This window comes from Cupressus sempervirens, chromosome 11 (assembly GCF_028749045.1).
Source record: "Cupressus sempervirens isolate cs-2001-9-10 chromosome 11, ASM2874904v1, whole genome shotgun sequence".
NCBI lineage: Eukaryota > Viridiplantae > Streptophyta > Pinopsida > Cupressales > Cupressaceae > Cupressus > Cupressus sempervirens.
The window spans coordinates 282,777,060-282,803,782 of NC_143128.1; the positions used below are offsets into that span (position 1 = coordinate 282,777,060).

General features: G+C 35.2%; 1 protein-coding gene across 3 annotated transcripts in view; it reads left to right on the plus strand.

The window, feature by feature from the left end:
* Positions 1-4,161: 4,161 nt before the first annotated feature.
* Positions 4,162-26,723, plus strand: part of LOC149529210 (Tetratricopeptide repeat (TPR)-like superfamily protein) — a 185,194-nt gene continuing 162,632 nt past the window's right edge. For all 3 annotated transcript variants that reach the window (XM_089811601.1, XM_089811602.1, XM_089811603.1), the window contains exon 1: positions 4,162-4,562. In XM_089811601.1, the coding sequence (XP_089667727.1) occupies positions 4,320-4,562 (243 nt within the window). In that variant the 5' untranslated portion in view covers positions 4,162-4,319. The remainder of the gene's footprint in view (positions 4,563-26,723) is intronic.

Below are 26,723 nucleotides of genomic sequence, written 5' to 3' on the forward strand. Positions count from 1 at the left end.
GCATAAGAACACAATGATGACCGAGTGTCAACAAAACAATAGTTTGTGAAAGAATCAAGTTTGAGGCTGACATAGTTGAATTTTAGAATTAGTCAAAATGTGTGGATGATAAGGATTGACGAGCTAGCATATTAAATGTACAAATTAATTTTGTTATGCAATTAAAGGAAAGGATTTAAGGAGAAATTTATAGAAGTATTAAGAAAGGAGTAGAAGGACATAAGATGGATAGATTCATTTTATTGAGTCAAACCCTAAGATCTATGGTGATGTTTAAGTGGTAAAAGATCAAAGGTACCTATTTAAGGAGGTATAAGAGATGTGTTTCTAAGGTTGGTTTATTATTGATTGACGATTTTGTGGAGAACCTGTAAAGAACAAAGTAACAGAGGAGAAGGGTGAAGATTGGTGAAGTGTGATTGCTTGAAGGGTTGCCAAGAAGATTAGAGAGGGAGATGATAATGAAGTCCAATCAATGAACCAACAAATGAGACGAATGGAGATATGAATTTGCAAAGTGAGTTGTATATGAATAGATCGAACCTGTTGTTACTTTCTAGCTATTGTGGAAGTCAAAATCCTTTAAATCAAGGTTGATCTAACAATAATTTTGTAAATCCTTTAATTAAGATGACATTTTGATGGAACGATCCAAAGTCTTCTAACAGGTCACTCCTAACAGGGTGATTAAATCCTTTAACAGGGTCACACCTAAAAGTGTCTTTTGTAACCAACTTTAATAGGGTTGGCTCTTAGCCAAACTCACTTCAGAAAAGTGAAAAGTGGTAGCATGTTAGTTGGTAGTTTTTCCCAAATTGGGTTTCCACGTTAAATCCTTGTGTCATATATGTGTTGATGTTATATGTGTGATGCATGCTATTTACTATTATTCGACATATACTGAACAACGAGTTAAGTGGTGAATGAATATGTTAAATTGCTAATGAGTTTCTATATGGATCAAGTGGTTTTATGAGTTTGGATAAGTTGTTTGAAGTTAGTAAAAGTTGAATTGGTACATCTAGAGGATAAATGATTCACACCTACCCTCTAAGTTATTATGAATATTCTAACAGATTTTGTAAATTGGATACAAAGTCAATGTCCAATGGTAATAGAAATTCACAAAATATGATAGATCATCACCATAATAGAGTATTCAGACCAATATTTAGAATGACATTTGCTCTTGATCTCTTTATTATAGTTCATGTTGCTTCTTTTCTTAATATAAGAATTTAAACATCTTTGAAATCTTGATCCATTGTATTTGCATTGGCTCTACAATGGTGTAGTTTCTAAATTCATTTGTTCACTATGTTTTTCAAACCAAATAGACAACCGAGAGAAGTACGTATCTAAGACAATCTCAGTGGAATTTGTTTGCATATCTATTATGATAATATAGAATTTGAATCTTTCTGTTTACTAATCTTATATGCTATAGGTTGACCATGAGCAAGAAATGAGAAATGTTACGAGTGTGTGCTGAAAAATAGAGGTGTTGACCAAAAAGTTGAAAATTGAACCATCAAATATGTTTCACGTTTGGTGAACCTCCATGATAGTCAAAAAAGAAGGTTGTGATTGTGATCATTGCCCTAAAAGTATCTCTGACAATCTTTCCATTTGTAGGCTGAAATAATAAATCCAAATGACCAATTAGGTTTTTTTCTTTTTTCTTTTGCACATTTCCCAAATTTGATTGTAAGAAATCAATAAAATAGAAAAGGAAATAACATAGATGCTAAACTAGAGGATTTTATGACAAGACATGTATGACATTAATGTGGCCTAACAAAACATTAATTAAATCAATATATTATTATTTTTAAATATTTAGTTTGACTTCAACTACATCAATATTTTATTATTTTTAAATATTTAGTTTGACTTCAACTACATCAATATTTTATTATTTTTAAATATTTAGTTTGACTTCAACTCCATTCTTTCATTTCCAACTAGCATTGACTCTGAAATATGTGTTACTGGTGCACCATTTTGTAGAAACAAAAAACATTACAATTACATAGAGTTTTGTCTTAAGGTGCTCGTAGATACAATTAGTAGTATAGTACTCTAGCAACTCTTTTTAAATGTTCTTAGGAGATTGACACTATAATTTTAGCACTCTTGATTATTTCCTAATGCCTTGTGAAATTTGATAAAATAAACTATTATACATACTATACTCAAATGAATCTAATGTCACAATTTTATTTACTAAGAACTCGCTAGTTTGTCAAATCTTTAATTGCACACAAATGTTTTGTATAGGGAATATTGTAGAGATTCTCACATTTCTTTCCTATTTTTTAGAGTATCATCATCGCACAAAGGAAAAATATCTTGTACACAATTTATAACAATGGAGCCTGATTTTGTAAATAAGGGGGATCCCATCTCTGGTATAATACTAGGATTGCATTACATTTTAGATAAACGCAACCAAGTGACAAGCAAACTATCCATTTCAATAGAACAAATTTAAAAACTACTATGAACACACAATACTCATAAATGAGATGAACAGATTGCCAATTATAAAAAAATTGACTTTTCTATTTTAATTTATTTCTTACATTCCTCATCGTCATTGATATGCTACTCTCTCTAAAATGTGAGATATTTGTTGGGTTTTCTCTTTTAATATGAACTCATATTATCTATTTGGTATTAAGTTCTCTTGTCACTTGAATCTTTATCCAATAATATTTTCCTATCAGCTTAGTCATTTGTTTAATAATATTTCTTCTATTTGGTCTTGAGTTTAGTAGTGGTGCCTGATCAGGATATGAAGCCGAAGTTGGTTAATTTGTGGAAAAGATGAACCAAGTCACTCTGCAGGTTCCTCTAAGTTGTGATGTGCTAATGTGCTAATGTCTTATTAGATTGTAACACTTGGAACAACACCATTGTCAAGAAAGGAAGTATGGTTCCAATGTGTACAACAATAAGGAAAATTGGCACCAAGTGCATTGTCAAGGATAATCAATTTTTTGCACACCTACCTGACAAGCATCTGCATCAATATGATGTCTACAGTCAACCTTACTATATCTCTGTTATGTAAGTCTAAAGTTGAATCTTGCATGTTTAATTTATATTTTTAGTGTTGAAGGATAATTTTATAGATATGACAAAGTTAAACTCATACTAATTAAGGGCTTGTCATATGCTTTTTCATTAAGAGTTTTTTTAGAGATCTGTCCAGTAGTTGCCCGCCAGTTGATTAGTGGACATCCTTCTCCCTTTGACAATAGTTCACACCCTTCTCTTTGGTAGCTAAGAGACAAAGATAGTATTAGAGCAAAATATACTAGTAAGAGTCTTATTGTCAATGATCTATTTAAAAACCTTGAAGCAGGTTTACTAACAAAAACAATATAATTAAGCTTCAAAATTGACCAACACATTTCTATCAATGCCATTCTCAATGAAATCCTAATAGTTTTCACCACATTCTCTTTTGAAGTGTATTCCCAACAACTAAAATTCTTCATACTTCTCCTTTCTTGCCCAAGGCAACACTATAGCTCTACAAGCTCTTGTTATTATTATTATTATATTAGAAAGTTTAATGAAGATTTAGATTGAAAGAATTATACTTAATCATAGATGTAGGTGCACAACTAATCGTATTTACCATTCACATTAGTCAAGTTTTGTATTAGTTTGTATCTTATAAATGAATATATAAGTTGATTTGAAACTATAATTTGTTAAACAATAAATATTTTATAATACATTACTAAGACCTTCAATTCCTTTAAGATTTCACATTTTATATTCCCCTCCTACATATCATACGCTAAAATCTAATAACATTTCTAAATTAAACTTTAATATATAATTTCATTCCATTCCTTTTTTAATAACATAGTGTAATATTTGATTGATATATAAACATGATAAATACTCCAACAAACTTGGATCCGTAGTTTATGGGGTCAGCTAGATTTGCTCCATTAGGGTAGCGCACTCATAGATATTATTTTGCAGTTTATATGGTTTCTTACGTAAAATAATGACATCTATAAACAGAGCTGATTTAGGGAAACCCAAAAAGGAAGCTGCTGGAAGCAGATCGAATCGAATCGCAAACAGGATCGGTCATCTCTACATCTTTACACGTGAACATTTGCTCCTAGACTTTTGTACTCCGACATCACGTTCCATTTTCCTTTTCAAACTTCCTTCCATTGCGGAAATTAAAAGCCATTATTTACCTCACATTCGCCGGTCGCCATTGAAGCACTGGACTTTTTGCACAGAAAGTACGAGTAAATGCAGAGGAAGTGGAGAAAGGCAAAGTAATGGAGGCGCCGAAGAAGAGCAGCAGTGTGCTCAAGTCAGCAGTGGAGGCGCTGTCGAAGGGCAGGCACGAGGAAGCGGTTACATTGTGCAAGCAGCTTCTCAAGCAGCCCGGCGGCCAAAATAACTACGATGCCCTTGTTGTACTCGGCAAAGCCCTCTTTGCAAGCGGTCAATATGACCACGCGGAGACTTCTTATTGCCGCGCCGCTTCGCTCAGTCCAAATTCTCTGCGAGCTTGGCAGGTACCCATTTTTCGTTTGGCTTGTAGATTTTGTGATGTGCCATGTTGCAAGCTTCGGCGACATTGTTAGAAGAAGTGGCGCTAAAAGGGTGAAATTTATAATTACTTGTGCTTAGAGTGGACTCCAAAACATTAAACTTGATTTTCTTTAATGAACGCATTTTTTAAGGATTTTTATACTGTACCAACGGGAGTAAAGGACGTAAGGTGTATATAGGCAACTGAGAGTGGAATAGAAATTCAGGTCTAAATGTTTGTGAATTCAAGTGTATTTGAAAGATAAAATTGAGGCCGTCGAAAACAAACTCGCTTTCAGAGGACTTCTTAACGCACCAGCGGAATTAACGAGTGTAAGATGCACATAGGCACCGGACAAAGAAATAGAGCTTAGACCCAAATGCTTAAGTCTACATCAAAGATCAAACAGGCAGCTTTTGGTAAGGAACTGATTTTTTTAGAACTTCATAGTTTGTAGTGGACGACTCGGAGTAAGGCATGTAGAGACCATATTATGTAATTAGAAGCCAGACACAAATGCTTGTGAATTTAATCAATATTAAAGATCAAAAGGTCTTTGTCATGGATGTCATTTTTTAAAAACATTATATTTTTAAATTGAACCAACATAAGTAAGGCAAGTGAGGTGCATATAATCACCCGACTACAAAATCAGAATTCAGACACAAACAATTGTGAATTGAGTGTACAACAAAGGACCAAACTGGGCCTTTGGTAAGGAACTCAATTATTAGAAACTTTAAACTGAATCATAGGCAGTAAGGCATTTAAGGTGTATATAAGAAGCAAACTGCAAAATTAGAAGTCAATACACAAACGCTTGTGAATTCCAGTGTACACCAAATAAGCAACCTGGGGCTTCAAGTAAGAAACTCACTTTTTGAGAACATTAAACTGAACTGACTGGAGTGAGGCATGTAAGGTGCATATAGGTACTAGAATTAACTTCAATATGATTTAACCATAGAGATAACAAAGTAAGATGCCTTAATGTGGTACCCCAAAAAACTTCTACCCTAGACCCACGAGTGGATACACCACCCCTCTTGTCCTCTTGGCCTCATGTGGCCCATGGCATACATACGAGGGACCATGCCTAGTGTGGGGCTATATTGCTGCTTCCTTCCATCTTGCTACCCTTAGCTTGTCTCTGGTAATTGATCGCCAATTTACAATGGTAGGGATTGTGAGGAGTATTCACAATAAGGTGCCCCGAAAGTCTGTCTTTCCTAGGCCCAAAGGCAGTCCTCTGTGCCCCCCTGGCCCCATGCGAACCCCCATTACAATCATAGGTTGACATGCTTAAAAGGTGATTTTCATCATGGCTGATTATAGTAATCAGTGATAAAACACATAGTATCCTATCCAAATCACATATTCTATATGTCCATATGTTAATCAAGTCACAAATAACAAATCAATGTATTTATTGGGCTATGGTTAATAAAAAAAAAAACTGTCACTGCATACCTTTGAGCAATATAAAGAGTCATTTGCAAGTTAAATATATTCATATGTTTTAATAACAAGTAGAGACAGATAAATCCACAATGTTCCATATACGTATTGAGAGGTTAATAAAGACATTGCTGAGTATATATAAATTTAGTGATATATTGTGGACTATATGAACTATTGATACATACCTTCCTTATTAGGATAATATTTTCCAAGATAGAATATTTCTTTAATGGTCATCTAGTCATTTTTTTATCTGTATGGGAAAGTTTCCTTTCCCATTTTCTGTTAATCTATGTTTCTTTTTAGAAACATCTGTTTGTACATTCTATAAGAACTATTCTGTTCTTTGTTAATAAACATCCCATTATTCTATCATCTGGCATGTGTAACTTTGTATTAGTCTATTATAGCTTAGGAATTATTTTTCTTGAAAAAATTAAGCATTTCATTATCAAATGTTATGTTCGTTTATCTTTTTGAAATAAATCTATTGAAATCCATTTATTCATAAACTCATCTATGGTTTTTGTTCAAAAATTAGTTTGCAATTTTTAGCTGCTCTGCTTGTTCTACCCCTGTTCAACTCGTCTATGATTTTCTGCAACTTGTGTGCTGACGTTTTCATTTGTCTCAGTGACAGTTTTTTGATCTGAATTTAATCTGAAGGTTGCAATTGGCATTGTTTTTTAATGACATTTTTTGTGCCTTTTGTAGAATGATCTGGGCTTATTTCATGGCAGTTTTTTGGGGCATTTTTTGCATATTTATGAAGTTCTACGATTCTCTGCTCTCATTAGGAGTTTTCATAACTCCCTTTATCATTCGTTTGTGCATTCAATCTCTGAAAATCACATCTTTTTGCTCATGTTTTAAGCTTTCTTTTGTTTGTGGGTGTCAGGACTTTCAACTCTGAAAATTCTCTCCTCAAAAGGTCTGCAACAATCCACCATTTTTACAACTTTTAGCAATTTTTGGAGGGTTTTATTATAGACAACTAGGGTTTCTTTTGAAACTCATTGTTCTTTTTCGACTTAAAAATTGAATTGTAGATTCTTGGTGGGTTTTGTTGACACAAAATTCTGCACACATGCCCAACATGTTGTTACATCCCAATCTTTGACCTAAATTGAAACATAGCCGCTGAGGTTCACATGAAGTCAGTTGGCAGTTTAATTTGTTATAATTTGGGAAATGGTAAGATAGTTAGTCGTTATGATTTCAAGTGAAGACAACATTCTAGTTGATTGTTAATCACGAATTCATGGAATTGAGAAGATGGTTAACTGTTATGATTAATTATGATTTATTACGATAATATAATTTAATTGCAGGAAACATGTCGAAGGGGGTGGAAGCATTGTCAGAAAAGAGTTAGGCAGGAGCATCACCATCACTAGGCAGAGGGGTAGAGGACCTAGTGACTTGGAACAGGATACATATGCAGGACTCACATGAGTTATTTAAATAAATAATTTAATTAAAATATAAAACGTACCTCAAAGGATTTTTGATCTTTCATCATGTTATTTTAATAAATATTTATAAACGTGCATATAAATGATTTGGCACCATTATAATTTAATAATTTAATAAAGTGATGTTTATATGTACATATAAGATTATAATAATATTCGAATTATAATAACATTTGAATTGTTATAATTTGCGAATTACAACCTTCCAACTCTATTCTTTCCAATTTAATAATTTTTTGCTTTTAACGCTAACACTTGGCAAGATAAATCATTTTGATATTTGGCAATTTGAATGGTCTTATAATCTTTCCGACTTCTCTTCCAACCTTTTGTTTTCTTTTCCCAATCGATTTAATATTTTGTATTCGAATTGACATATGTTATAACTGATGGGAGCCAAGAAGTCACTGTTTGTTCCTTATATGGAAGCCGTGAGAGGGGTCCGGGGATATATATTTCATTCACCCGACTATTCTTCTTGACTACGTTTTTGTTTTTCCTTTTTACAAATTTAATTAGCGCCCATATCATTCAACCTTCATTTTTAATTATTTCTTGAGTCGGGTTAGGCAATGAAGTCGGCAGTACATGGTTTTTCTTGCTGAAGCCGCGAGGGAGAGACAGATCATCCTTTCCTTAATGCCGAATCTTCTTCCTGCCTTGCTGCATTTTTTTTTCCAGCTTTCTTTCCTTGTCTCAATAACCATTCAACCCTGCAAATTAACCTTTGCTATGTCTGCTTGTTACTTGCATAGCGACTGATATCTCAAGTGGCTCGAGTTCTACCCCTTGCCATGAAAGAATACAGGCTGAGAACAAAGACTTATGCAATAAAAGTGACGTCCTAATTAACTTGAGGAAAGACTGATCCTTTTGCAAGTTCTTCATCAGTATCGACTTCCTAACAGGTCATGAGTTACCTGTCTAACGATTTTAAATTCAATTTCTATAGCAGCCGGCTAGGCACAAAAATCTCTTACTCTATTTATGTGTTCACATTATTTAACTTACTAAATAACTTCAGTGAACTATAATGAGTGTTCTTTCTTATTTTCATAGTACTCAGATTTATCATGTCAGAAGTTGAATAGTATCTCTTAAAACGACTTTCCAAATGTAGTACAAGCGAAAGACACTTGTTGGGTAATGTTTGAATATTATTGAGCTCATACATGACATGGTATAAGTTGACCCAGCCTTTCCAATGTTCACAATATGTTCGTATGTATAAGGCTTACGTTTGATATCTTATTTGACATTTCAGATTTAATTCTTTTTTTTTTAAATTTTATTTGTCATGGCAAGTGAAAGCCGAGAAAAACTTAGTATGGATGCATAATCATTATGCCAATGGATGTTAGATTTAATCAATCAATTCTGGAACCTTTAAAGAACATAATTCTATAACCACTAAGAAATGTTGGATGCATGTAGTCTTAAATAATTGACAGAGCCGTTAGCTCTGAGAATTCTGAACACCTGGGATTCACCTAGCTGTGTAGCCAAAGGAATGGGTTATGAGGTGAGAGAAAGGAATCTGCAATTATATGAATCAATATTAATTACAACATAACAAGGTTTAATTTTTTTTAAAAGGAAACATTTAATAACTCATGCAAGATCCTGTTTAATGTTTCTCCCACTGTCAAGTTGAGAGGTGTGTCTAGATGCCAGGATGCCTAGCTAATGGCAAAATGACCCCTGTCAGTTCTGGGTAGGGAGGGTCTTTCTCGTTAGAGATTGTGTGCGGGTAAAGTTATGGTCCGAGGTTGGGTGGTTAAGCCCCTGACTATGTTTCACCTCTCCGTAAGTTGTTGGACGTGCGTTGAACAAAGATAAGCTATGCATCCAACTGTTTTTTCGGAACAGTTAAGTAATCGAAAGCCCTAATTGATTCAGTGGTAACGAGAATCCTAAATGATGCAGCGGTATTGGAAGGCCTAATTGATTTAGTGGTAATTGGAATCCTAAATGATACAATGGTATCGGAAGCCCTAATTGATTCAGTGGTAACTAGAACCCTAAATGATACAGTGGTAATCGATGCCCTAATTGATACAATGGTATGTGATGCCCTAATGTTAAATATAGTGGTATTTAATCATAATCATCATTTGATTTTGAGATAGCAGTTTTTAGATGGTATTCGTCATGTGATATTGTTATAGTGGTATTTGTGGACTAACCCGGGTGGTTGCAGAAGCATCCCTAGTTTTGATTTCGATCTCAAATTTCATGGTATGTGGTTTTTAACTTCTATAGTAATTTTCATTTGATGGTGTTTCAAGTTTTTAGTTAAGAAATTTTGTTTAACTGATTTTAAGTGTTAATCCCTTTCATATGAACTAAACTGATTTAACTGACTTCCTATGAAGATGAAGTGATAACTGTATTTCTTTGAGTATGTTAGATGTTAATTAAGACCCGAGAAAATGGGATGTTACACATGTTATCCTTGAGCGACCTTGTGTAACATGGAAACAACCTCTAAGTGTGGGATTTGCTCTTTGAGGTTGAATCTTTGGAGAAGGCTGACTTCCTTACAATCAAGATGCACCTAAACTAAAACTTTGGAGGAGAAGGGAGAAGGATTGCATGCAATTCAAATTACCACTAAATCAATTAGGATTCCAATTACCACTAGATGACAATGATATAAAATGGACAAATGTATAAATTGTAATATCATAAAGATGAAACATAATTAAGAAGATAAACTGATTGGCAAGTTGAGTGGTGGAGATCAGGTTTAGGAACCCAATTTGAAATCCTTGGCCAAGGTAGATATAGGCAGATGAGCTGATCATGATATCTTTTTTAATAGGTAGATCATCCTTGCAAACTTACAGATCACCGATGGGACACTCAAACCACCAAGATGCTCGGATGGCAAGACCAAAATGATACATGTGCCTTATCCCAGGAGGGAGGGCCATTCTCAGTAGAGAATTAGAAGATTAAACTGGGTCTAGATGCCGAGGCTTGTGCAATCCAAAACAATTTCTATAATCTTGATAAAATGTTATCAAAATCTATGATGATGGCTAAATAATTCTTTATACAACTAATGGCAGAAATAAATGGTTACCTATTTGAACTTGAACTGAAGGAAAACGAAACTGTGAACCATGATCCTTTCTGATGTTGATTAAATGACAAGATCATTATGTGCTCCAGTATAGAGTAAACACACTTGCATAATCGAAACTATCAATGCTTGTTTACTGATGTAAACTTTTGGCGAGATGGGCATGAAAGCTTAAGTCACAGAAACGAAAAAGATAAATTTCCAAATACTTACAGTTGAATGATGAGCTACTCGACAAGAATCTTATGAATTGTTTTAGATGCTTATGATTTTGATTGGATGTATGATGATCTTGCATAGTATATCATATTTTACCACTTGAGACACTGCTACACATGTATAATACACATGTGATGTTGACTTTACATATTGAATTGTCGTATATTGATTTGGAGATGAAGTGTATATTCTATCATGAGATGATTATTCTAATGAAATGTTGGGCATGAAGGCCAAGGCTACATAAATGGAAGAACATGGATTCACCAACAGGTGATCTGTAAGTTTGCAAGGATGATCTACCTATTAATGAGTGCCACATGCCAAATGGAATATGAAATAGAATCAACTCAATTGATGCTAAGATGACCACAAGTATGGTAAAGTGAACTCAGGTGAGTATGTGTTTAATTGTTACCATGCGAGTATCATTCTGGGAACTTTGAAGTAAAAATGGATCTTGAGTTTCGATTATGATTTCGATTTTGAAAAAGAAATGATATCACGATGCTATATATACATCTTGTATTTGGAATATTCTTTTAGTGTCTAATTTGCAGAGATCATTGAGGACGATGAAACATAAGGGGGAATGGTACATTACATTCCAATTTTAAAATACTCTTTTATAATGTTCATTACAAGTTCATCGAGGACGATGAACCATAAGGGGAATGGTATGTTACATCCCAATTTTTGACCTAAATTGAAATATAGCCATTGAGGTTCACATGAAGTCGGTAGTTTAATTTGTTATAATTTGGGAAGTGGTAAGATAGTTAGTTGTTATGATTTCAAGTGAAGACAACATGCTAGTTGATTGTTAATCATGAATTCATGGAATTGAGAAGATGGTTAATTGTTATGATTAATTATGATTTATTACGATAATATAATTTAATTGCGGGGAATTTCATTGCAGGAAACATGTTGAAGGGGGTGGGAGCATTGTCAGAAAAGAATTAGGCAGGAGCATCACCATCAATGGGCAGAGGGGTAGAGGACCTAGCGACTTGGAATAGGATACATTTGCAAGACTCGCATGAGTTATTTAAATAAATAATTTAATTAAAATAATTGAGTTAAAATATAAAACGTACCTCAAATGATGAGCTACTCGACAAGAATCTTATGAATTGTTTTAGATGCTTATGATTTTGATTGGATGTATGATGATCTTGCATAGTATATCATATTTTACCACTCGACAATATGATCTTGCATAGTATATTTTGATTACAGTTGAATGATGAGCTACTCGACAAGAATCTTATGAATTGTTTTAGATGCTTATGATTTTGATTGGATGTATGATGATCTTGCATAGTATATCATATTTTACCACTTGAGACACTGCTACACATGTATAATACACATGTGATGTTGACTTTACATATTGAATTGTCGTATATTGATTTGGAGATGAAGTGTATATTCTATCATGAGATGATTATTCTAATGAAATGTTGGGCATGAAGGCCAAGGCTACATAAATGGAAGAACATGGATTCACCAATAGGTGATCTGTAAGTTTGCAAGGATGATCTACCTATTAATGAGTGCCACATGCCAAATGGAATATGAAATAGAATCAACTCAATTGATGCTAAGATGACCACAAGTATGGTAAAGTGAACTCAGGTGAGTATGTGTTTAATTGTTACCATGCGAGTATCATTCTGGGAACTTTGAAGTAAAAATGGATCTTGAGTTTCGATTATGATTTCGATTTTGAAAAAGAAATGATATCACGATGCTATATATACATCTTGTATTTGGAATATTCTTTTAGTGTCTAATTTGTAGAGATCATTGAGGACGATGAAACACAAGGGGGAATGGTACATTACATTCCAATTTTAAAATACTCTTTTATAATGTTCATTACAAGTTCATCGAGGACGATGAACCATAAGGGGAATGGTATGTTACATCCCAATTTTTGACCTAAATTGAAATATAGCCATTGAGGTTCACATGAAGTCGGTAGTTTAATTTGTTATAATTTGGGAAGTGGTAAGATAGTTAGTTGTTATGATTTCAAGTGAAGACAACATGCTAGTTGATTGTTAATCATGAATTCATGGAATTGAGAAGATGGTTAATTGTTATGATTAATTATGATTTATTACGATAATATAATTTAATTGCGGGGAATTTCATTGCAGGAAACATGTTGAAGGGGGTGGGAGCATTGTCAGAAAAGAATTAGGCAGGAGCATCACCATCAATGGGCAGAGGGGTAGAGGACCTAGCGACTTGGAATAGGATACATTTGCAAGACTCGCATGAGTTATTTAAATAAATAATTTAATTAAAATAATTGAGTTAAAATATAAAACGTACCTCAAATGATGAGCTACTCGACAAGAATCTTATGAATTGTTTTAGATGCTTATGATTTTGATTGGATGTATGATGATCTTGCATAGTATATCATATTTTACCACTCGACAATATGATCTTGCATAGTATATTTTGATTACAGTTGAATGATGAGCTACTCGACAAGAATCTTATGAATTGTTTTAGATGCTTATGATTTTGATTGGATGTATGATGATCTTGCATAGTATATCATATTTTACCACTTGAGACACTGCTACACATGTATAATACACATGTGATGTTGACTTTACATATTGAATTGTCGTATATTGATTTGGAGATGAAGTGTATATTCTATCATGAGATGATTATTCTAATGAAATGTTGGGCATGAAGGCCAAGGCTACATAAATGGAAGAACATGGATTCACCAATAGGTGATCTGTAAGTTTGCAAGGATGATCTACCTATTAATGAGTGCCACATGCCAAATGGAATATGAAATAGAATCAACTCAATTGATGCTAAGATGACCACAAGTATGGTAAAGTGAACTCAGGTGAGTATGTGTTTAATTGTTACCATGCGAGTATCATTCTGGGAACTTTGAAGTAAAAATGGATCTTGAGTTTCGATTATGATTTCGATTTTGAAAAAGAAATGATATCACGATGCTATATATACATCTTGTATTTGGAATATTCTTTTAGTGTCTAATTTGTAGAGATCATTGAGGACGATGAAACACAAGGGGGAATGGTACATTACATTCCAATTTTAAAATACTCTTTTATAATGTTCATTACAAGTTCATCGAGGACGATGAACCATAAGGGGAATGGTATGTTACATCCCAATTTTTGACCTAAATTGAAATATAGCCATTGAGGTTCACATGAAGTCGGTAGTTGAATTTGTTATAATTTGGGAAGTGGTAAGATAGTTAGTTGTTATGATTTCAAGTGAAGACAACATGCTAGTTGATTGTTAATCATGAATTCATGGAATTGAGAAGATGGTTAATTGTTATGATTAATTATGATTTATTACGATAATATAATTTAATTGCGGGGAATTTCATTGCAGGAAACATGTTGAAGGGGGTGGGAGCATTGTCAGAAAAGAATTAGGCAGGAGCATCACCATCAATGGGCAGAGGGGTAGAGGACCTAGCGACTTGGAATAGGATACATTTGCAAGACTCGCATGAGTTATTTAAATAAATAATTTAATTAAAATAATTGAGTTAAAATATAAAACGTACCTCAAATGATGAGCTACTCGACAAGAATCTTATGAATTGTTTTAGATGCTTATGATTTTGATTGGATGTATGATGATCTTGCATAGTATATCATATTTTACCACTCGACAATATGATCTTGCATAGTATATTTTGATTACAGTTGAATGATGAGCTACTCGACAAGAATCTTATGAATTGTTTTAGATGCTTATGATTTTGATTGGATGTATGATGATCTTGCATAGTATATCATATTTTACCACTTGAGACACTGCTACACATGTATAATACACATGTGATGTTGACTTTACATATTGAATTGTCGTATATTGATTTGGAGATGAAGTGTATATTCTATCATGAGATGATTATTCTAATGAAATGTTGGGCATGAAGGCCAAGGCTACATAAATGGAAGAACATGGATTCACCAATAGGTGATCTGTAAGTTTGCAAGGATGATCTACCTATTAATGAGTGCCACATGCCAAATGGAATATGAAATAGAATCAACTCAATTGATGCTAAGATGACCACAAGTATGGTAAAGTGAACTCAGGTGAGTATGTGTTTAATTGTTACCATGCGAGTATCATTCTGGGAACTTTGAAGTAAAAATGGATCTTGAGTTTCGATTATGATTTCGATTTTGAAAAAGAAATGATATCACGATGCTATATATACATCTTGTATTTGGAATATTCTTTTAGTGTCTAATTTGTAGAGATCATTGAGGACGATGAAACACAAGGGGGAATGGTACATTACATTCCAATTTTAAAATACTCTTTTATAATGTTCATTACAAGTTCATCGAGGACGATGAACCATAAGGGGAATGGTATGTTACATCCCAATTTTTGACCTAAATTGAAATATAGCCATTGAGGTTCACATGAAGTCGGTAGTTTAATTTGTTATAATTTGGGAAGTGGTAAGATAGTTAGTTGTTATGATTTCAAGTGAAGACAACATGCTAGTTGATTGTTAATCATGAATTCATGGAATTGAGAAGATGGTTAATTGTTATGATTAATTATGATTTATTACGATAATATAATTTAATTGCGGGGAATTTCATTGCAGGAAACATGTTGAAGGGGGTGGGAGCATTGTCAGAAAAGAATTAGGCAGGAGCATCACCATCAATGGGCAGAGGGGTAGAGGACCTAGCGACTTGGAATAGGATACATTTGCAAGACTCGCATGAGTTATTTAAATAAATAATTTAATTAAAATAATTGAGTTAAAATATAAAACGTACCTCAAAGGATTTTTGATCTTTCATCATATTATTTTAATAAATATTTATATACATGCAAATAAATGATTTGGCACCATTATAATTTAATAATTTAATGAACTGATGTTTATATGTACATATAAGATTAGAATAATATTCGAATTATAATAACATTTGAATTATTATAATTTTCGAATTACAACCTTCCAATTCTATTCTTTCCAATTTAATATTTTTTGCTTTTAACGCTAACACTTGGCAAGATAAATCAATTTGATATTTGGCAATTCGAATGGTCTTATAATCTTTCCAACTTCTCTTCCAACCTTTTATTTTCTTTTCCCAATCGATTTAATATTTGGTATTCGAATTGACATATTTTATAATTGATGGGAGCCAAGAAGTCACTGTTCGTTCCTTATATAGAAGCCGTGAGAGGAGTCCGGGGATATATATTTCATTCACCTGACTATACTTTTGGACTACTTTTTTTCTTTCCAAATTTAATTATTGCCCATATCATTCGACCTTCATTTTTAATTATTTCTCGAGTTAGGTTAGGCAATGAAGTCTGCTGTACATGGTTTTTCTTGCTGAAGCTGTGAGGGAGAGATGGATCATCCTTAATACTGAATCTTCTTCCTGCCTTGTTGCATTTTTTTACAGATTTCTTTCCTTGTCTCAATAACCATTCAACCCTGCAAATTAACCTTTGCTATGTCTGCTGGTTACTTGCATAATGACTGATATCTCAAGTGGCTCGAGTTCCACCCCTTGCCATGAAAGAATACAGGCTAAGAACAAAGACTTATGCAATAAAAGTGACGTCCTGATTCACTGAAGGAAAGACTGATCCCTCTGCAAGTTCTTCATCAATATTGACTTCCTAACAAGTCACGAGTTACTTGTCTAATGATTTTAAATTCAATTTCTATAGCAACTGGCTAGGCATAGGAATCTCTTACTGTATGAATGTGTTCACATTATTTAACTTACTGAATAACTCAAGTGAACTATAATGAATGTTCTTTCTTATTTTTATAGTACTCAAATTTATCATGTAAGAAGTTGAATATTATCTCTTAAAAAGAGTTTCCAAACGTAGTACAAGCCAAAGACACTTGTTGGGTAACGTTTGAATATTATTGAGCTCATACATGACATGGTATAAGTTGACCCAGCCTTTCCAATGTTCACAATATGTTCGTATGTATAATGCTTACATTTGATATCTTATTTGATATTATGGATTTAATTCTTTTTTTAAATTTTATTTGTTATGGCAAGTGAAAGCCAAGAAAAACTTAGTATGGATCCATAATCATTATGCCAATGGATGTTAGATTTAATCAATCAATTTTGGAACCTTTAAAGAACATAATTATATAATCACATAGTAAGAAATGCTGGATGCATGCAATCTTCTTGAATAATTGACAGAGCTGTCAGCTCTGAGAATTCCGAACACCTAGGATTCACCTGGCTATATAGCCAAAGGAATGGGTGATAAGGTGAGAGAAAGGAATCTGCAATAATATGAATCAGTACTAATTACGGCATAACAAGGTTTAATTTTTTTTAAAAGGAAACATTTAATAACTCATGCAAGATCCTGTTTAATGTTTCTCCTGTTGTCAAGTTGAGAGGTGTCTAGATGCCAGGATGCTCAGCTGATGACAAAATGACCCCTGTCAGTTTTGGGTAGGGAGGGCCTTTCTCGTTAGAGATTGTGTGGGGGTAAAGTTATGGTCCGAGGTTGGGTGGTTAAGCCCTTGACAATGTTTCACCTCTTCATAAGTTGCCAGACTTGCGTTGAACAAAGATAAGCTATGCATCCAACTGTTTTTTCGGAATAGTTAGGTAATCGGAAGGAAAGGAATCGAAAGCCCTAATTGATTCAGTGATAACTGGAATCCTAAATGATACAACAGTATTGGAAGGCCTAATTGATTCAGTGGTAATTGGAATCCTAAATGATACAACGGTATCAGAAGCCCTAATTGATTTAGTGGTAATTGGAACCCTAAATGATACGGTGGTAATCAATGCCCTAATTGATACAGTGGTATGTGATGCCCTAATGTTAAATATAGTGGTATTTAATCGTAATCATCATTTGATTTTGAGATAGCAGTTTTTAGATGGTATTCGTCATGTGATATTGTTATAGTGGTATTTGTGGACTAACCCGGGTGGTTGTAGAAGCATCCCTAGTTTTGATTTCGATCTCAAATTTCATGGTATGTGGTTTTTAACTTCTATAGTAATTTTCATTTGATGGTGTTTCAAGTTTTCAGTTAAGAAATTTTGTTTAACTGATTTTAAGTGTCAATCCCTTTCATATGAACTAAACTGATTTAACTGACTTCCTATGAAGATGAAGTGATAACTGTATTTCTTTGAGTATGTTAGATGTTAATTAAGACCTGAGAAAATGGGATGTTACACATGTTATCCCTGAGCGACCTTGTGTAACATGGAAACAACCTCCAAGTGTGGGATTTGCTCTTTGAGGTTGAATCTTTGGAGAAGGCTGACTTCCTTACAATCAGGATGCACCTAAACTAAAACTTTGGAGGAGAAGGGAGAAGGATTGCATGCAATTCAAATGCTGAAAGCGAAAAGAGGTGATGCACCTGACTGAAATTTGGTAACTTTTTGTGCCTGCTGCTGCTCTAAATATCAATAAAACACTCAACATACACAAATCTTCACTTTAATCTACCTTCCAAGAACTTGTATGTAGGCTAGAACTTATTAGATGTTGCAAGGAAACTATTTTACACAACAACTACAAGCAGGTTAAACACGACACATTAATTAGGAAAATAGAAAAAAAAAATTCACCATAAGGCAAGGATTATTCACATACTGATGAATGACAAGAAGAGGTAAAAAAACAAGGACTTTCATAAATGCAAGGCCAAACAAAATTACAAATACAAGGCATAATGTTGTTGTATATGAAACATAGAAGAACAACCCAAAAAATATTTACAAGATTTGCCTTTATAGATATGCATAACTCAGATCTAAACTTGAAGTTCAAACTCCAACTAGATTGGAGTTAAGTTACAGAGGAAAACAATAAATATGAAAATAAAATTGGCTCTTGCATGCAACTTGATTCATAGAAGTGTCAGGAAAAGCCAAGTACATGCACCCAACAGCTGGAAAGATAAATCTGACATAAGATAATCCCTTCAGATAAGGAGGCATGGGTAGCATTGGAATCATGACATTAGAGCCAAAAGAGTCGATTTGCATTAAATACTTAGCTTTGAAACATGTCGTGGCTGCAAATAATCAACTTGCGCCGTTGTAAAAAACTATCGGGATGGGATAACCCAATGTTAACCCACTTGTACATTGACTCATTAACCATTGCCATTTTGCAAGGACCTCCAACAAGTTGTTGTAAAAACGCGAAAGAAACTTGTGTCGTTGATCGTGAAAAGATGCATGTCATGGAAATTGATAAAACATGGTACTAGTTCGGGCCTACAATGCTTGTGGGTTGAAAAATACTTCAAATCAAATAGTTGATAGAATTTCCTATAACAACAAAGAAAATGCCAAAAGGCATAACACGAAATGTTGACCCCCTGCCACATGGCTCAATCCTGTTATCTTGCAATTAAACATGCAACTCGCTAAAGTTGATCATGGAATAGTGAGGACAAACTGCAACCATTTATGAAGAATGAAGATGCACCAACCTTAAAACTTGGGAAAATGCAACACTAGAACCATTGAACATAATATAAACACGTGGTAGAGTGTAAAGGCTTCACCATTTTGCAAGGTGCAAAAAGGGAACCCTGCGATATAACAAAACAAGTATAATGTGAAGGTTAGCCGCATATATTATGGGTTAATTGTAATAACCCCAATTGGTTATAACTTCATCAAACACCAAATTCTTTATAATTCAGTTGTTTGGCATTTTGTCAAACACTTTGCAAGCAAACTCTGATACCATTGTAATAACCCTGTTTGGTTATAGCTTCAAAATAACTTCATCAAACACCAAATTCTTTATAATTCAGTTGTTTGGCATTTTGTCAAACACTTTGCAAGCAAGCTCTGATACCACCATAATAACCTTGTTTGGTTATAGCTTTAAAAAAACATCAATAACAATCGAGCATTTTGTCAGACGCTTGGCAATCATTCCCTAGTATGGCTGAAACAGTGATCTTAGTTTTTGTTTAGAATGTAATTGGGGACTTTTAAAAATCTTCAAATCTTCTAAGCTTTTAAAAATCTTCAAATCTTCTAATGGGTTAAATTCATATAACCAAATGTAATGTCATTTCCCTACTTATTTAATTCTAAACTTCACATTCATATCAACATTAGAAAGATGATAAACAGTTGAATGAACAAGTCCTCTTCAATTATTGTCTTATCATAGATTGCAATACTAAACACCATACGACTATATGTGAACCTGGAAATAATTGTTACAATTAGCCTTAGACTTCTCCACCAATTTGCAGGTCACTCACTACATGTGTGCTATTGACCTCGCATACATCTGCAATCGAGGTACAACCACATGACACCTTAGCCAACATCTCCTCTGAAGAAATGGAAGCCCTCGCCGTATCAGTCTCCTCGCATGTTTCAGCTTCCATCCCAACAATAAGACCCTGTAAACATTGATCCTGAGACTCATCCAAAACCTCCTCAAAGTCATCACCCCATATCTCATAAGGGGTGTCATACTCAGTGCAACTCATAACATCATCAAATGGATCATTAGATGTGTCCATACTATCTGCATCCGCATCTCCTAATAAAATCTCAACTGCTAACACTTGACTCTGCACACACGACTCAACGTCAGGCTACAAATCAGTATGGCACGTGACTTGGAGTCCTATTCTCGAAGCAAGGTTGCTTCAAAATCTTCTGCTCTTCCGGTTGATGATGAGCCCCCACCAGTTGTAGAGGACAAGGGTAAGTCAGTGGGGAGGTCTAATGATATTTCTAGAGAGGATTTGAGGAGGTGTTGGCTTTGATTTTGGTGCAAGGGGCCTCTCTAAGTGTCATACTTGTGCGTTGAGGTTGAAGGGAGCAACGAATCTTGGTATGTGGGTTTATACTGATGTGATTGAGGAGTCATCATGGTAGCACGAGGATGATCTTACTGATGATAAAGTTTATATTGTAATGAGTATTTATAGTTTGGTATTCGACTCACATGATCAAGATTTGCATTGGGTACACAGTTGGTCTGAGCCTAAGCTGGATTGTCTGTAGGATGATTAGGTAGGTATAATGAAGGAGAGTGTGTTGAGATCTCCTATGGATTTGTTAGTTAGCGATGTTCCAACTTTTACATCGTTAGCACAAATATTCGGTGTCATGTTGTAGGTTATGTTATTGGTCCTGATGATGGCATTGGTATTCAATTGGGTTAGTGAGGACATGGACGTCACTTGCTTCTTATGAGATTCTGGTTGAGGTTTTTGTATGATGTCGGATTGCTTGAGGACAAGCAATCTTGGGAAGGGAGGATTGTAATGTCCTCGATTTTGGTAGGTCTACGCAATTGATGGAGTTAGCTCATCATAGTGATCCTTGTGAGCTGACAAGATGTTTTGGGGGTCACAATTGTGATCTTACTATTTTTAGTAAGTCTATTTTCGATAGGCTATTTTTGGTAGTGTAGTGGGTGGCTTCAGCAGTTGGTTGTCACCTGTAGTTAATAAATGAATAAATTGTATGAGCTCTTATATATTTATTAATCATTGAGTGCATTATTATAATAATGACTTTAAGAGATATTTCTTAAAAAACAAGTTGGAAAGTTTCTAATGTTGAGTTCTTTGGGGAAACTTCCACAATTTCTGAAGTGGAAGAGCTTAAGGAAACTTTGGCCAACGAAAGCTTATAAATAAGAGCTCATTTCATTGGGAAAGGGACGCTTGATTATATATTTGATTTTGTGCCTTCGTGGCTTTTTCCTGGGTTTTGATTTGTCTACCCTTGCTAATATATAAGGTTTGGAAATTCTGAGAATTACATTTGCAATTTAGTTGCTGAGGTATAGCTAAGATTGCCAAACTTCTCTACTGTTCATCGCATCTGGGAAGTGTGTTCTTTCCACTGCTGAAGTATAGTGTATTTAATACTTGCTAGAAATTCTCCTACTTTTATTTGTTGTGGCTAAGGAGAGGATTCTTCCAGTTGATTATCTGCACAACTGGACTCATCAATTTTACCCAAGGGCAATACTACAAATCTGATTGGCTGTGGGCTCCATTTCATTAGCAAAGTTCTTCCCAAATTAGTACGCAGACCTGCATTTTTGAAGGCCATTTGTGAGAGGAGTATAGTCTGACATTGCATGAGAGATGTTGGGCCAAACAAACGCAATGGACAAGGGAATCAATCATAGTGTTGGACTTGCAGTTGTGTCTTAAGTGAGTCGTCAATTACATATGGCCTACAAATGTCTTCCTAAGTGGGCCGTCAAACACATACGATCTGCAGATGTTTCCTGGGTAGTTGCCAAACTCCATACAACGACTATTAGTTGATTATCAATTGTGGCAGCTTCATTGGGAATTCGAAATTCATTTGGTATGTGATCAAATATGTTGTTGACTATAATTGCAATTCAAATATCCCAATAAGCAATCAAGTGCCACGCATAGCAGCCAGGTTCTGAGTCATGTTTTATTCTGGAATTTTAATAATATAAAACTATCTCAGTTTGGTTAATGTTATTATTTGTCAACAATAAGGAATTTGGCAATTACTTATTGAAAACTAAGTAAAACAAAGGCACAATTATTTTGCTCATTGACATTGGCAATTCAGTTGGAGGTATACTCAGGGTTTTTAACAGTGGTATCAAAGCCATTTCTTGCCAGCCTGTAGGAATTGGGCTCAGTTTGGTTAGTCCTTGGTTCAAAGTGTAGTTAGTATTTGATTTGATATTTCTATCATGGTTGATGATAGGAGGTTTGTGCCAAGTATGCACTATACCCGAAGAGGACATAATTCTCCTCTCAGAGAAGGAGATCCCGAGACTCAGTTTGGTTCAGATGGTTGTCCGAGTGGTTTTGGTGGCATTGGACTACGACCCATAGATGCAGATGTTGATAGAGATGCCTTGCAGGCATTTAGGAATATTGCAGCTTGGCAACAACAGATGACAGATGTACTGCATTAGTTGTCTAATACTCTGCAATAAATAGCACTTCCTCGAGGACAGAGTAGGGAGAGAGCTTGAGATGTTTCTGTTGGTTCTTATAGATCTTGAGTCGAGGATAGAACCTGAGATGGTGTTAGGTATAGAGATGCAGATTGGGCTCGAGTTGATGATCCAGGTAGATTAGTTGACAGAGCTGACATACATACTGGCACTCATGATTGGCTGTAGAGGCCCACGTTTCTGAGACCTGAGATGGATGCAGTCAGTATTGAGCCTAAGGTTGCTCCTTTTGCTGATGATGTGCTGACACACTTTACAGAGTGGGATGCTTTACCATAGGTTGTTAAAGATCATTTGAATTTTGATAGGTGCTTGACTTAGAAATGAGAGCATTCCAGAGCGAGGCCTAGACTTGAGAGACATCGACCTCGACAGACTGAGTTACATCAAGTTGCTAGGAAGATGACATTGGAGCTCTTTGATGGAACTGGGAGAGTTACAGCTTGAGCTTGGATTCATAAGCTTGACACATATTGGGTTTGTGTACTATGTCTGAGGTGGACACTATTAGATTTGGAGTGTTGCATCTAGACGGAGCTGTCGATGATTGGTGGTACCATAGGTTAGTTTCTTTGCGACATGATCAGATCACTTCCTATTAGGAGTTCGTGGATTGCTTGATCGAGAGATTTGATAGGAAGGATCCGGAAGTGTACTTCCGAGAGTTGGCTTAGCTGAAGTAGTTTGAAGGATTGGAGAGTTACATCAATGAGTTCTAGAGGCTTTTCGTCATGGTTTACGATATTTCGGAGCGTAGATGAGTTATGTTATTTATGGAGGGATTGACTGAGCCACTCTATGGATGGGTGAAGTCCTTGTACCCATCTTCTCTCTAGGTTTGCAATGAGGAAGGCATGTGACTTGGAGTCCTCTTCTCGAAGCAAGGTTGCTTCAAAATCTTTTGCTTTTCTGGTCGATGATGAGCTCCCACCAATTGTAGAGAAGGGTAAGTTAGTGGAGAGGTTTGATGATATTTCTAGAGAGGATTTGAGGAGGTGTCAGCTTTGCTTTTGGTGCAAGGGGCCTTTCTCTAAGGGTCATACTTGTGCATTGAGGCCAAAGGGATCAACGAATCATGGTATGTAGGTTTGCACTGACATGATTGAGGAGTCGTCACAACAAGATGAGGATGCTGATGGGGATGATTTTACTGATGATAAAGTTTATACTATGATGAGTATTTATAGGTTGGTATTCGACTCGCACGATCAAGATTTGTTCGGGCACAGAGTTGGTCTGAGCGTAAGCTGGATTGTCTGCAGGATGATTGGGTAGGTACAATGAAGGAGAGTGTGTGTTAGTGATGTTCCAACTTTTATATCGTCAGCATAGATATTCGGGGCCATGTTGCAGCTTATGTTATTGGCCCTGATGATGGCATTGGCATTCAATTGGCTCAGTGAGGATGGGGACATCACTTGCTTCTTGTGGGATTCTGGTGGAGGTTTTTGTATGATGTCGGATTGGGGATAAGCAATTTTGGGAAGGAAGGACTGTAATGTCCCCAATTTTGGTAGGTCTATGTAGTTGATGGAGTTAGCTCATCATAGCAACTCTCGTGAGTTGATAGGATGTTTTAGGGGTCTCAATTTTGAACTTACTATTTTTAGTAAGTCTATTTTCGGTAGTTGCTATTTTTGGCAGTGCAGTGGGTGGCTTCAGCAATTGGTCGTCACCTGCAATTAATAAAGGAATAAATTGCATGAACTCTTATTTATTTATTAATCATTGAATGCATTATTATAATAATGTTTATATTATTATAATAATGACTTAAAGAGATATTTCTTAAAATGCGAGTTGGAAAGTTTCTAATGTTGAGTTCTTTTGTGAAACTTCAAATATTTCTGAAGTGGAGTTTAAGGAAACTTTGGCCAACGGAAGCTTATAAATAAGAGCTTATTTTATTGGGAAGGGGACGCTTGATTATATATTTGATTTTGTACCTTCGTGACTTTTTCCTGGGTTCTGAACTATATGCCCTTGCTAATGTATAAGGGTTGGAAATTCTGAGAATTACATTTGCAATTTAATTGCTGAGGCATAGCTAAGATTGCCTAACTTCTCTACTGTTCATCCCTATATCTGAGAAGTGTGTTCTTTCCACTGTTGAAGTATAATGGATTTAATATTTGCTAGAAATTTTCCTACTGTTTTTGCTGTGGCTAAGGAGAGGATTCTTCCAATTGATTATCTGCATGATTGGACTCTTCGATTTTACCCAAGGGCAATATTACAGATCTGATTGGCTGCTGGCTCCATTTCATTAGCAAAGTTCTTCCCAAACTGGAACGCAAACCTGCATTTTTGGAGGCCATGTGTGAGAGAAGGAAAGTTTGACATTGCGTGAGAGCTGCTGGGCCAAACAAATGCAATCAACAAGGGAATCGATCATAGTGTTGGACCTGCGATTGTGTCTTAAGTGAACTGTCAATTACATATGGCCTGTGGTTGTCTTCCTATGTGGGCCGTCAAACACATACGAACTGCAGATGTTTCCTAGGGAGTCGCCAAACTCCATACAACGATTGTTAGCTGATTATCAATTGCGTCAGCTTCATTGGGAATTCGAAATTCATATGGTATGTGATCAAATAGGTTGGTGACTGTAATTGCAATTCAAATATCTCAATAAGCAATCAAGTGCCATGCATAGCAGCTAGGTTTTGTGTTAAATGTTTTGTTCTGGAATTTTAATAATATAAAACTTTGTCTCAGTTTGGTGAATGCTATTATTTGTCAAAAATAATGAATTTGGAAATTACTGTTTGAAAACTAAATAAAATAGAGACACAGTTATTTTGCTCATTGACATTGGCAATTCACTCGGAGGTATACTTAGAGTTTTTTACACTCTCTCTTCTTGGAGATAGGCCTAGTATGCCATCTCAACTTACTATTGTCATGCTCTTATTGCCTTGCAATCTCATTAAGCTGCCCATCCTAGGTCAGTAATGCATCTGCTTACTCTGTCCCTGAAACTTCAAGTCAATTTCTTTTGGAAGTCCAACGCCATCTCATTCCGTTCATGAAGCCTCAAGTCGATCTGCTTTTGGAAACCCAACATCATGTCTTCAAGCTTTTTGGATGGGGAGGTTGGTATTGGTGGAGTAGGGATGGGAGGATGGTAAGCATTTTGAGCATATTGCCCATTTAGAGTCGTAAATGAATTTTGGACGTAACCAACTTGAGGCTAAGATTCCTAGTGATAGCAAGAGGGCTGAGGGGAAGCATTATCATGATATGAGGGGGAATAGTAATCATTTCTATGAAATGGATCCATGGTGAGGCATTCAAAAGGCTGCAAGTAAGTCAAAAGTCTACCAATTTGGGCAAGATAAATGAAATTGACTTGCATATTATCCCAACATCTGAGGCTCATAGTGACTCTTGGAAAGAAATCCTTGGGTCGTGGAATACTCTATTTGTGAAAATGAAGAGCACTAATCAGTTGAACTTTTCAAAGAGGAAAACATTGAATAGAAAAAAGAGGAGATCATTGAAGGTTATGCTAGTTCATAGGGAGACCATTGCAGAAATTGATTCCAATTCACCAAAGCCATGGCTTAAAAACCTCCTACGCTCTCAAGATCTCTTTAATGACAAATGTGTCCTAAATCTTATTTAGGTCCTTCGTGGTGAGGCATTTAAAAGGCTGCAAATTCATAGGAAATTTTGAAAATCATAAAAGATTAGAAATGATCTTCATATACCAGCATTGTTTCATTTGCGCTTAGAGTCGTCATGGGGTTTGATTGAATGCCTCCAAAGGCTGATGTCACTAAGAAAACACCCAAATTCTCAATGAATAGAGATTGAATTGCTACCAACAGACTTATGTAGCTGAAATATG